The 13,563-nt window shown below is 38.9% G+C and overlaps 1 protein-coding gene across 2 annotated transcripts in view; it reads left to right on the top strand.

Moving 5' to 3' along the window:
- HDX (highly divergent homeobox) overlaps positions 1–13,563 on the top strand; it is a 150,511-nt gene that overhangs the window by 101,592 nt on the left and 35,356 nt on the right. For both annotated transcript variants that reach the window (XM_017350008.4, XM_051827391.3), the window contains one exon: positions 1,386–1,532. In XM_017350008.4, the coding sequence (XP_017205497.2) occupies positions 1,386–1,532 (147 nt within the window). The remainder of the gene's footprint in view (positions 1–1,385; positions 1,533–13,563) is intronic.

Below are 13,563 nucleotides of genomic sequence, written 5' to 3' on the forward strand. Positions count from 1 at the left end.
CTATATTTCTTATAAAGAGACAGGCTTTAATTATTCAATTTAACTTCACTCTTAGTAATAAACTGAGAATTCACGTATTGCTTCCCCCTCACACACCCAGTGGCTAACATTACTATTCCCAAGGTTGTAGCTTTAAAGCAAACAAATCTGTGAATATTGTTAATGTTACATCAGTTTTAGCTGTGGCAAATTTTTTTTTACTTAAGTCATGTTTTATATGTTGTATTATTTCCCCATTTTCTGAATCTAATTTAGTAAGTGGTTCCATTTTAAATTTCAGTTATTCGAGGTCTATCATCTGTGTGTGACCAGAATATATTATCCTGGACAGAAGGCAGCAACAGAACCTCATAACTCATGTCATGATTTGCAACATTTGTCCTCAGTTCACTCACTCTCACAGACTTACAAGCTTGCTTGCTCGCTCACTCTCTCTCTCTCTGTCTCTTCCTCACTTTCTCCCCCTTTCTCCTTCTCTCATAATAAACACATACAGACACACACAGGGCTTTGCAGGATATATATTTTTAATTAAAGTCTGTTTTTAGATTTTTCCACCACCTCTTGAGATAATTGGAGACATCATAGGGATAAAGCCACTAGAAAAAAAAAAAAACAGATATTTCTATTTCCAGCTCTGCCATCAGACATTCTGTGGCCTGTTGAATGAGTCCTTTGACCTTTCTTTTCCTGACGCCTTTATCAGCAAAATGGAGGTCATTATTCTTTCATGTTTCTAATTTACTTCCTAGGGATGTTTCCAGGATTCATTGAATTAAAGCAATATATAAAGTCCATCATTTATTGAATGAAAAAGCTTGTGAACAAAAATGGTATGCTTATTATGAAACTTTCTGAAGCCATAAATATGATTTTAGCAGTACATTATCTTCTTACATTTCCTTTACTTACATTTTTCATTAATTGTAACAATCATAGGAGACTAATGCTTATATTTATAATGACAAACATAGATTAATTTATCAAAAGGCAGAGCAGATATAATCCTGTCTGTTTTTTAAACTGTGTGTAGTATGTGAATATGAATATGTATAGTGTGGAAAAACAAAATATATGTTAAAATGATTTCTATATATTTTATTTATATTTATGTGTAGTATTTGTGTAATTAAAACCACTTAGAACAACGTTTAAAGTTGCTATCACTGTACAAAATTCTCATTTCATCCTAGCACACTGTTTTATATAGTGGAAATTAAAATGATGAAAATGCTAATTTTCAGAATTAAGGAACTCAGGATAAGAGTTGTGAAATGAATTTATTTATTCTTATGTGTTGAAAGTAACCTAGAACATCTCACCTGAGTGGATGGTACTCTCTCTATATTCTTGGAATATTCTAATTTTGGAAACATGTTTTTCAGCTACAGGACCGCACTCAGTTCAGTGACCGAGACTTAGCTACCCTTAAGAAGTACTGGGACAATGGCATGACAAGCCTGGGCTCTGTTTGCAGAGAGAAAATTGAAGCTGTTGCAACTGAATTAAATGTTGACTGCGAAATAGTTCGGGTAAGGCATTTCTAATAATTTTCTTGCTGTAGCTGATGAGTGCACCAACGAGAGGTTTTAAAATTGCATTTGTTGCTACAAATGATGTCATCAATAAAATGAAAACATAACTCACAGAATCAGAGATAACTTTTTCAAATCATATACAGAATAAAGAACACTTACAACTCAATAATGAAAAGGTAAATAATGCAATTTAAAAAGAAACAAAGGATCCGAATAGATGTTTCTTTAAAGAAAATATACAAATGGCCAATGGACACATGAAAGTATGTTCAACATCACTGGTCATTATGGAAATGGAAATCAAGTCACTAGTGAGATACCACTTAACATGCACTGTGATGGCTATGATGAAAAATACAGATAATAAGCTTTGGTCAGAATATGGAGAAATTGGAATCTTTATACATTACTGGTGAGAATGTAGAATCTTTTGACTGCTTTGCAAAACTGCCCTAAAAAAGTTCAATATAGAGTTCTTATATGACCTAATAACTCTACTCCTAGATTTACAATTATAATTGAAATAATGAAAAACATATGACCACTCACAAATACCCATAACATAGTATTCATACATTATTCATACTAGACACAAAGTATAAATAGCTCAAATGTCCACCAAGTGAATGAATAAGCAAAGTGTGGTATGAAGAGTCTTTAAAAAGTTCGTGGAAAATATACATTATCTTTTAACTACAGTTTTCATGAATTTTTGAGGCACCTTCATATATGCATATATTGGAATATTATAAACCCATATAAAGTAATGAAATATTGATGCATGCTACAAAATAGATGAACCTTGAAAGTAAAAGAAGCCACTCACAAAAGACCTCGTATTATATGTCTGTATTTGTATGAAATATCCAGACATATATAAACAAAGATTAGATTAGCAGTTTCTAGGAGCTGGGGTAGGGAAGAAGAGAAATGACTACCAGTAGGTGTGAGATTTGCTTTTGGCACAAAGAAAATGTTCTGGAATTAGATAGTGGTGATTGTTGCACAGCTCTATGAATATATAAAAAAATTTAATTATTCAAATTAACTGAGAATTGTATGGTATATTGGATATGTTTTAGTAGTGCTATTTAAAATTGTGTAAGATGGGGCAGGTGTTTGGCCTAGTGCTTAAGACACTGGTTAAGACTCCCATGCCCTGTATTTAAATGCCTGTGTTTTATACCTGGCTCCAGCTCGTGATTCCAGCTTGTTGTGCGAGGCAACTTGTCCTGTGAGACAGCAATGATGATTCAAGTAATCGGGTTCCAGGCACACTTTTGGGAGACTTGGACTGAGTCATTGATTTCCTTGTTCCTAATCTCAGACCCTGGCCTGGACTATTATTGGCATTTGGGCAGTGATTCAGTGGATGGGGTCTCTCTCTCTCTCTCTCTCTCTTTCTCTCTCTCTCTCCCCTCATAAATAGTTTAAAAAATAAAAACCACACAAAGTAATATGAAATAAATTTCACTGTTAGATAATGAATGATAGACTTAAAAATTATATTTACAAGTCATAGGAACAGTAGTTTATGCTCCATTTGCGGGTGGGAGGGACGTTATGGGGGGGGGAAGCCATTGTAATCCATAAGCTGTACTTTGGAAATTTATATTCATTAAATAAAAGTTAAAAAAATGAAAAAATAAATAAAAATTATATGTGTAGATAGTTTAAGAAGTTAAATTCTGTAGAACTTACTACACAGTCAACGTTCCTCACTCCTCCCCTCCTACCATTTTCCAGTAGCCAAGTGAATTACTTTCCACTCTTTTAAATTATTCCTTTGGTATTTACGTCCATCCATGAGTATGTACTATACGGATTAGGATTAGGTTTAGCTGTGAGTAATTGAAGGACTCAAGTTGTTACATTTACAAGATTTCCTTTTTTTTTTTTAAGTCTAGGGGCATGCAATTAGTAGCTGTCATGGCATATCTGACCTATGAAGTCCTCAGAGACTCTGGTGTCTTCCAGCTTCCATTCTGCACACCTCTAATATAGCTCTGTACTCAAAATCCAAAATAATGTCACAGATGATCCAGGCAGCATGACAGAGGGGGAAGAAGGGGAAAAGGGTGTGTACCAGCTATTTTTTTAAAGAGAATTTCCAGAAACTACCATAAGATACTTTCACTTACATCCCATTGGCTAAAGATTAGCCACAAGATCATATCAAACTGCAAGGAAAGCTGCAAATGTCGTTTTACTGTGAGCAGCCATGTGTCCAGCTAAACCTTGTGTTACTCCAGAAGAAGGTAAGGACAAATACAGGGAATAACCAGCAGTCTCCTACATACTTGTTTATATTGCTACTTTTTGATTTTTCAATGTTAGGCATTCTCTGTTGATTTTTCACTATGAAATACAATACTTTTTTTAAAATTTATTAATATAAAGACAACAGATCTCATGCGTTCCATAGGTACATCCTCTCTCCTTATGCTCATTCAGTTTTGGCTATTTCGATATTCAATGTTAATATTATTACCACTATATAAGTACTTTGCACGTTTGAATTATGTAGTCCAAATCATCTTTTCACTTTCTGCATAGCATTATTTTGTTCCCCTGGAGCTCATAATTTATTTACTTTTATTTTTGGTATTTGTATGTGTGCTTATTTAATTTTCTAAGTACTTCCTGTTAATTTGTCCTCAAACTCTTTCCCAGTTGAATGTAGCTTGCCTCAATACATTCAGACATTTGGTAATGTAAAAACTCCCATCACCTTACGGAAATCTTTCCTGAAATCTTCTGATCTGCTCCAATCTATATTGCTTATTTTCTGTACTTGGAATACAACTATTATTCTGAGATTTCCATTTTTCGATATGTCCTTTTGCTCAGCTTTCAGTCAGATATCTTCAAATGTATCCACAAATTTACTGATCAGTTGTTCTTTTGTTTTTTCTTATTCAATCTGCAACTGGTACTAATAAGTACCTTGCTTCATGACATTGGCCTTCAGACTCCATACATATTTAGAAATCCTTGAGGCCCGTGCCGTAGCTCAATAGGCTAATCCTCCGCCTGTGGCACCAGCACACCAGGTTCTAGTCCCAGTCGGGGTGCTGGATTCTGTCCCCGTTGCTCCTCTTCCAGTCCAGCTCTCTGCTGTGGCCAGGGAGTGCAGTGGAGGATGGCCCAAGTGCTTGGGCCGTACACCCCATGGGAGACCAGGAGAAGCACCTGGCTCCTGGCTTCGGATCAGCGCGGTGCGCTGGCCGTAGCGGCCATTTGGGGAGTGAACCAACAGCAAAGGAAGACCTTTCTCTCTGTCTCTCTCTCTCACTGTCCACTCTGCCTATCAAAAAAAAAGAAAGAAAGAAAGAACTCCTTGAGACACCCCCTCCCCCGACACACACGCTGCAAGAGGGACAACACGGGGCCAGAGTCTCTTTAAAAACAGACACTCCAGGGAGAGGCAAGATGGCGGAATAGGAAGGGAGCACACTGATAGTCTGGGGAGAGATAGTTTAATAAAAGTGGAGATACTGCAGGTTCAAGGAAGAGTAGGGGAGGAAACAGCAGAAGAAACTCTTCCAGAACGCGTGATTCACAGCGGACCTGTGTGGAGAGCGTGGGAGCCCACAGTTCGGGACACCAGCGGCAGACTCAACACACCAGCGCTGGAACGCAAGGTGAGCCGAACCTCAATAGCCCGAGACACCGGCAGGCAAGCAGAGAGAGGAGACTAGAGGGAACGACCCCCGGGGGGAAAAGTTCACCAGGCTAACTGGAAGAGAGAGAGAGAGAGAAAAAAAAAAAGGTGACTGGTACGGACACGGGTTTCTCTCTCTCTGCTCACCTCTCAAGGGTGAGCAAGACAAAGAGCAGGCGCCATCTTGGACATACGTCATAAGCAGAGCGACCTCAGGTCTGCACCGGCCCTGAGCCTAGCAGAAAACCCTGACTCTGGGCGGGGCGAATTAACAGGAGATTAGGACCTAGTAAATTTGTGGTGCTACTGAACTGAGACTGTGAAAAAAGAGACGGTGGGGGAGAGAACTCACGGAATTCACCTGAGTACTCTCCAGAGACGCTACAATTCCATAACTTTGGCAACCCAGTGGGAGACTGAAGGAGAATTTGAACCCACTCTGAGGGCCAAACAGATTCCCTGTGTGGTCCTTGGGAAAGAGCTTCCGATCTCTGGCTCCTGTGGGTATATCATTTGCCTGCTAACTACCTCCAACTTCGTTCAGCTGTGCGGAATTACTTCCCTTTTGAATCAAAAAAAGAAAGAGAGAGAAAGAGAGATTTACCACTCCTAACCTGGGAGTGTCACCTTTGGGACACCAAACAGAGCTCTCAGGCCACACCCATCTCAAGCCCTAAGGCTCCATCAAAAACAGATAGTCCACTTAATCTAGAGTCATAGTATAACAAGAAAAAGCACCACAGTGAAGAAACCAAATATCTCCAATATGCCAAATAACAAATGCAAAAACCGAGGTAATAAAAACAAGGAAGTCACCATGACGCCCTCAAATGAAAAAGACACCCCAATTCAAGATTATGAAGATGATGACATAGAAGAAATGCAAGAAGCAGATCTCAAAAAATTGATAAGAACATTAAGAAGTTCTCAAAAACAAATTCTTGAACTACATAAAGCCTTAATGGACAAGATAGAAAATCTCTCTCGTGAAAATGAAATATTAAGGAGGAATCAAAATGAAACGAAACAATTAGTACAACAGGAAACTGTGATAGTGACTGAAGTGAAGAATTCAATAGATCAAATGAAAAACACAATAGAGAGCCTTACAAACAGAATGGGTGAAGCAGAAGAGAGAATATCGGACTTAGAAGAGAGAGAACAGGAAAGGATACAGTCAGACCAAAGAAAAGAAGAGGAAATTAGAAATCTAAAACATATTGTCAGGAATCTTCAGGATACTATTAAAAAACCCAACATTCGGGTTCTAGGAGTTCCTGAAGGCATGGAGAGGGAGAAAGGATTAGAAGGCCTTTTTAGTGAGATATTAGCAGAAAATTTCCCAGGTTTGGAGAAGGACAGAGAAATCCTAGTACAGGAAGCTCACAGAACCCCTAATAAACACGACCAAAAGAGATCCTCACCACGACACGTTGTAATTAAACTCTCCACAGTGAAACATAAAGAAAAGATCCTAAAATGTGCAAGAGAGAAACGTCAGATTACTTTCAGAGGATCGCCAATCAGACTCACTGCTGACTTCTCATCAGAAACTCTACAAGCTAGAAGGGAATGGCGAGATATAGCCCAGGTACTAAGAGAGAAAAACTGCCAGCCCAGAATATTATATCCTGCAAAGCTATCATTTGTGAATGAAGGTGAAATAAAGACGTTTCATAACAAACAGAAATTGAAAGAATTTGTCACCACTCGTCCAGCCCTGCAACAGATGCTTAAAGATGTGTTACACACAGAAACACAGAAACACGGTCATCAGTATGAAAGAAGATAAAGGAAGGAAACCTCACAGCAAAAGATCACAGGGAATTCAAAGCATATATTAGAACTTATCTTTGGCAAATGGCAGGGCAAAGTTACCACTTTTCATTAGTCACATTGAACGTTAATGGCCTGAACTGTCCAGTTAAAAGACACCGATTGGGATTTGCTTTTTAACCTGATGCAATTTTAAATGATGCTTAATTTTGTTTTTAAATTTCAAATCCTAGCTCTTACCCATACATGGAACAACAATTAAATTGTACATGTAATTCGCCACTTTGCTACACTAACATTGTTCCAGGGGTACTTATGATGTACTTTTGAATTTTCTATACATGCAATAATGACATTTGCTAGCAGTTTTATGTCTTCCTTCCCAATATGTATGCATTTTGTATCCTTTCTTTGTGTTACTGCACTGTCTAGTAATTCCACCATAATATTGAAAAGTAGTGGTGAGAAAAAGACACTTCCCCCTTTCCCCAACTTAAGGGAAAACTGTCCAATTTCACTATTAAAGTTGGTTTTGGTAGATATTCTTTATCTAGATGAGGAATTTCTCTTCTGTTTCTTGTTTGCTCAGTTTTTTTATGCGAAATATCTTCTTCAAAAGTTGATGTAATCATTTAACATTTTTGCAGTTTGTGTAGTATGTCCAATTTATTGATTTTTTAAAATGCTGACAGCCTTGCTTACGTGGGATAAATACCACTTGCTTGTACTACATAAAATTGTTGGATTTTACCTATTATTTAAAAAAAAGAGAGATTTCTAAAGGCAACCCAGAGGAATCCTTAATCCAGTTCTTCATTAGAAGAGATGTGCAATTCGGGACATGCTCAAGCTGACTTACCTCAAACGGTAGAGTTAGAAACATACCAGGGGATTCCAATTCAATCCCATCAAGGTGGCATGTACCAATGCCATCTCACTAGTCCCAGTGATCAATTTCTGTGCACAATTGATCATAATGATAGGACTAAGAACCAAAGGGATCACATAAACAAGAATAGTGTCTGCAAATACTAGCTGATAGAATCAAAAAGGGAGAGAATGATCCAACATGGGAAGTGAGATACACAGCAGACCCATAGAATGGCAGATGTCCTAAACAGCACTCTGGCCTCAGAATCAGCCCTTAAGGCATGCGGATCCAGCTGAAAAGCCCATGAGAGTATTTCAGGCATGGAAAGCCAAGACACTCTGGGGAAAAAAAAAAAAATGAAAGATCTCCACGAGTGAGATCCCAGTGGAAAGAACGGGTCATCAAAGAAGGAGGTACCTTTCTCTGAAGGGAGGAGAGAACTTCCACTTTGACCATGGCCTTGTCTAAATATTATCAGAGTCAGTGAACTCAGGGGGCTTCCATAGCCTTGGAAACTCATGACAAGAGCCTAGGGTGATTACTGATGCCATAAACAAGAGTGTCAATTTGTTAAGTCAACAACAGGAGTCACTGTGTACTTACTCCTCATGTAGGATCTTTGTCCTTAGTGGGCTGTACATTGAGATTTAATGCTATAACTAGTACTCAAACAGTATTTTTCACTTTATGTTTCTGTGTGGGAGCAAACTGTTGAAATCTTTACTTAATGTATGCTAAACTGATCTTCTGTATATAAAGAGAATCGAAAATGAATCTTGATGTGAATGGAAGGGGAAAGGGAGTGGGAAAGGGGAGGGTTGCGGGTGGGAGGGACGTTATGGGGGGCAAGCCATTGTAATCCATAAGCTGTACTTTGGAAATTTATATTCATTAAATAAAAGTTTAAAAAAAAAAAAAAAAAAAAAAAAAAAAAAACAGACACTCCAAGCAGACATTTGGTGTAACACTCAACACACACCCTTTAGGATGCCTGCATCCCATATCATAGTGTCTGGGTTGCAGTCTGGTTTCACTTCCAATTCCAGTTTCCTACTAATGAAATCCCTGGGCGGCAGCAGGTGATGACTCAAGTAGTTGGGTTCTCCTGCAACCCATGTGGGAGACCCAGACTGAGTTCCTGACTCCAGGCTTTGGCCTGGCCCAGCCCCAGCTGTTGTGGGCTTTTTAAGAGTGAACAAGTAAATGGGGCCTGTGTAGTAGGCTAAGCCTCCACCTGCGGCACCAGTATCCCATGTAGGCACTGATTCTAGTCCCAGCTGCTCCTCTTCTGATCCAGCTCTCTGATTATGGCCTGGGAAAGCAGAGGAGGATGGCCCAAGTGCTTGGGCCCTTGCACCCAATGTGGGAGACCCAGAAGAAGCTCCTGGCCCCTGCTTTCAGATTAGCTCAGCTCCGGCCATTGCAGCCATTTGGGGAGTGAAGCAGCGGATAAAAGACCTTTCTATCTCTCCCTCTCTCTGTAACTCTACCTTTCAAATAAATAAATAAAATATTTTTTAAAAAAGGAGTGAAAAGTGAGTGGGAGCTTTCTGTCTCTCTAACCCTCTGTCTCCCCCCCCCCCCCGCCTTTCAGTTAAGTAAAAATAAAATTTAAAAAGATTTACACAACATACACTCCCACCACTAAATATAAGATATCCAGAGGGTAAGTGGCTAGTATTCTTGCTGATAGTAATAGATTTTAGGCACACTTGGGGCCAGTGCTGTGGCTCAGCAGGTTAGCACCCTGGCCTGCAGCGCCAGCATCCCATATGGGCACCAGTTTGAGACCCAGCAGCTCCACTTCCAATTCAGCTCTCTGCTGTGGCCTGGGAAAGCAGTGGAGGATGCTTTGGGATGTCTTTGGGCCTCTGCACCTGCATGGGAGACCCGGAGGAGGCTCCTGGCTCCTGGCTTTGGATCGACCCATCTCCAGCCATTGTGGTCAATTGGAGAGTGAGCCATCAGATGGAGGACACCTCTCTCTCTCTCTCTCTCTCTCTCTCTGCCTCTCCTCTCTCTGTGTAACTCTTTCAAATAAATAAATACGTCTTAAAAAAAGATTTTAGGCATACTTACGGTTAAAAAGGGCCAAAGACATTGATGTTAGGCTCCTCAGTCAGCCATGACTATATAGAGTCTGCTATTTCTAGAAAAAGTCTAAAAATGCAGAAAAAGATGGAAGAAGTAATTATGATTAGGTAAAACTCCTACTAGATGAAAGAATAGGAACCTACTTCATATCATTTTATTCCTAGTGATTTTCCTATATGCCAGCATGCTCACTGCAGAGAGAAAATTTTAAAAGATGATGTGTTCTTAAAGCAACCTCTTCTGTTACATTTGATAAATTATTCTAAAGGAGAATATGTTTGCCATATAAATATATTCTTTAGATTTCAGGAGAAGCTTTTTAAATGTTTTTAAATCTAATAGGCCTGCTAGTTACCAATCACCAAAATGAACTTTGCCTCAGGATGTCTAGTTAACCATCATTTGTGATATAATTTGAAAATTTAGGCTGGCACCGTGGCTCAATAGGCTAATCCTCCACCTTCGGCGCCGACACCCTGGGTTCTAGTCCCGGTTGGGGTGCCGGATTCTGTCCCCGTTGCTCCTCTTCCAGTCCAGCTCTCTGCTGTGGCCCGGGAGTGCAGTGGAGGATGGCCCAAGTGCTTGGGCCCTGCACCCGCATGGGAGACCAGGAGAAGCACCTGGCTCCTGGCTTCGGATTGGCGCAGCGCACTGGCCGCAACGCGCCAGCCGCAGCGGCCATTGTGGGGTGAACCAACGGAAAAGGAAGACCTTTCTCTCTGTCTCTCTCTCTCACTGTCCACTCTGCCTGTCAAAAAAAAAATTTTACATACATTTTCTCTTCTTTTGTCTTATACACTAGTCCTCCCTTATTCACAGGAGATACATTCCAAGGTCCCCAGTAGACATCTGAAACCATGAAATCGTGTGTGTGTGCATATGTACACTTTATTTTTCCTATACATATATATAACAAAGTGTGATTTATAAACTAGGCACAGCCAGAATCTGGCAACAATACCTAGTAATAAAATAAAACAATTGTAACAATATACTGTAATAAAAGGTCTGTAAATGTAGTCTCTGTCTTAAAAGAATCAAGACATTAATATATTCAGACTGAAATTAACCATGGGTAACTGACACTGTGGAAAGTGAAACTACAAATAAAGGGAGACTTTTGTACTTATAAGAAGTCTAGGAAGCAACTTAACCATTAGTTTCCCTTTGAACTTACTGAGTATTATTATTTATGTGCATACATTTCTTTACCTTGAAATTTCATTCTCAAGTTTATATGTATTATTTACTGGCTTATTAATTTATCAAAGTTAAGTGAATACCTCTAACATGCCAGAACTCTTCTACATGCCAGGAAAAGCAAAACAGACTTCTCAAAGTACTTGGAATTCAGGATAGTCAAAATTTTAATGTCTTTGAGCTTCAGTTATAAGTAAATGGGAATAATATATGAAAGGACAGTTTGGGGATATTACGTCTGGATAAGTTTGTAGAACCATAAGTTCTCAAGAAAAGTTCCACTGAGGACATTTGGCCCAGCACTAAAGAAGCTGCTTGCAACATCCACATCCTGTAGGAGTGCCTGGGTTCAAGTCCCAGCTTTGCTCTTCGTTTCAGCTTCTTGTTATGTGCACCCTGGGAAGCAGCAGGTTGGCTCAAATAACTTGGGTCCCTGCCATGCACATGGGAGAGTCAGATTAATCTCTAGGATCTTGGCTTTGACCTCGCCCTAACCCAACTATTTTGGGAATTTGGAGAGTGAACCAATGGTTGGATATTCTCTCTCTCTCTCTCCCTCCCTCTCTCTCTTTCTCTCCCTTTCTCTCAAATAAATATGATTTAATAAATAATATAATGTGTTTACAATACAAGTTAATTCTCTCTCCTCTCTTGCTACCAATTCAATTTAATGCCTGCTCTTTCCATCTATGTTTGGGTTATAATAGATGTCAAAATGTACTCTTTTGTGGTCAAATATTTGTATGAATAGCATATGCTTGAATGTAATATATTTTGTTAGACTTTTCATTGAAAATAGTATGTTTTTACATTTTAGATTATATACATTTTCTTTTTTTATTATTTATTTATTTTTTTCTTTTTTTTAGCTTTTATTTAATGAATATAAATTTACAAAGTACAGCTTATGGATTACAATGGCTTCCCCCCCATAACGTCCCTCCCACCCACAACCCTCCCCTTTCCATACATTTTCAAAAGAGCATGACTGGAAAAGGTTTTTAAATATTTTTTTACTGCACAGTAAACTATTAATCTAGCATAGATATTTATTTAAAGTTGGTGGGCACCTTGAGACTGAGTTTGATACCATGTATATATGAAGGTACATCAGAAAGTTAGTGGAAAATGGGATTCAAAGTTTATGTCCATAAAAAATTGAAATCCATACATAGTTTTTTCATAACGTGCATTTTCCATGAATTTTTTGAAGACTCTGTGTATGTGTCTGTGTCTGCCATCAAGATCACACAGTCTATCGGTGGCTACAGCCATGTTGTCTTTACTTCCAGTATAAAATTATTTCTAGTCCTACCTTACCATGTATGCCTTCTCAGCAGAATTACCTTGAATGGTTCTTAAAAATATAGATCATCCCATGTTGGACCTACTGAATCAAGATTTGCAAGGAAGAACCTGAGAAGCTGTTTTTCTTCTTTCAATAATTCTTATATCAGGCACATTTGGGAAAGACTTCACTACACTATGTCAATGGGGCTAAATAGTCTGATTCTTTCTGTTCATAACACTTGGTCAAAATTTGTAATTAGCATTTGCTTACATATTTGCTTATTGTCTATACTGCTATTAGATTATAAGTTTAAGTTCCAGGAGGATGTAGACCATGCCTGTTATGTTTACCACTGTATCTCCAGCACCAGAAAAGTGTTTGGTACACAGTAGATGTTTGGTAATATTTGTGGAATGAATGAATGAATGTCTAACAGAAAGATGAACCTCTTACATATAGCATATACATATTTTAAATATGCACTAATATGCATTTAAATTAAAACCTTGGAATATAGTTTCATTCACATTAACAGAAATGTGCCTAGACAGTTATAAGGACTGAGAGTGTGCATTTTTAATAGCCATTATGTTTGTGCTATCAATACCCAGGACTTCTGATTGACAAGATATTATTTTATATTATGATAGTACTGGAAAGGCATTTATTATCCAAGAAAGTAAAGGATTGGAAACCAGTTCCCTGACGTTGTACGTAAGAAATCTGAGACCTAGAGTGACAAAATAGCTTGCCCATGGGTCATATAAAACTGTTGGAAAAGTAGGGTTGTTTAATTTGAAAGAGAAAGCAATTGCCCTTTACATATTTGATAATTCAAACATAGAAGAGAGAGAGTTTGGAGTGAAGAGGATCTGGAGTAAAAAACAAGAAACAATGTCTATGGGGCTGGCGCCATGGCTCAGTAGGTTAGTCCTCTGCCTGTGGTGCCAGCATCCCATATGGGTGTCAGTTCTAGTCCTGGCTGCTTCTCTTCCAATCCAGCTATCTGCTGTGGCCTGGGAAAGCAGTAGAAGATGGCCCAAGTCCTTGGGCCCCTGCACCCCCCATGGGAGACCGGGAAAGAAGCACCTGGTTCCTGGTTTCAGATTGGCGCAGCTCCAGCCATTGT

This window comes from Oryctolagus cuniculus, chromosome X, assembly GCF_051225735.1.
Source record: "Oryctolagus cuniculus isolate XC-2025 breed Fujian yellow rabbit chromosome X, ASM5122573v1, whole genome shotgun sequence".
Classification (NCBI taxonomy): Eukaryota; Metazoa; Chordata; class Mammalia; order Lagomorpha; family Leporidae; genus Oryctolagus; species Oryctolagus cuniculus.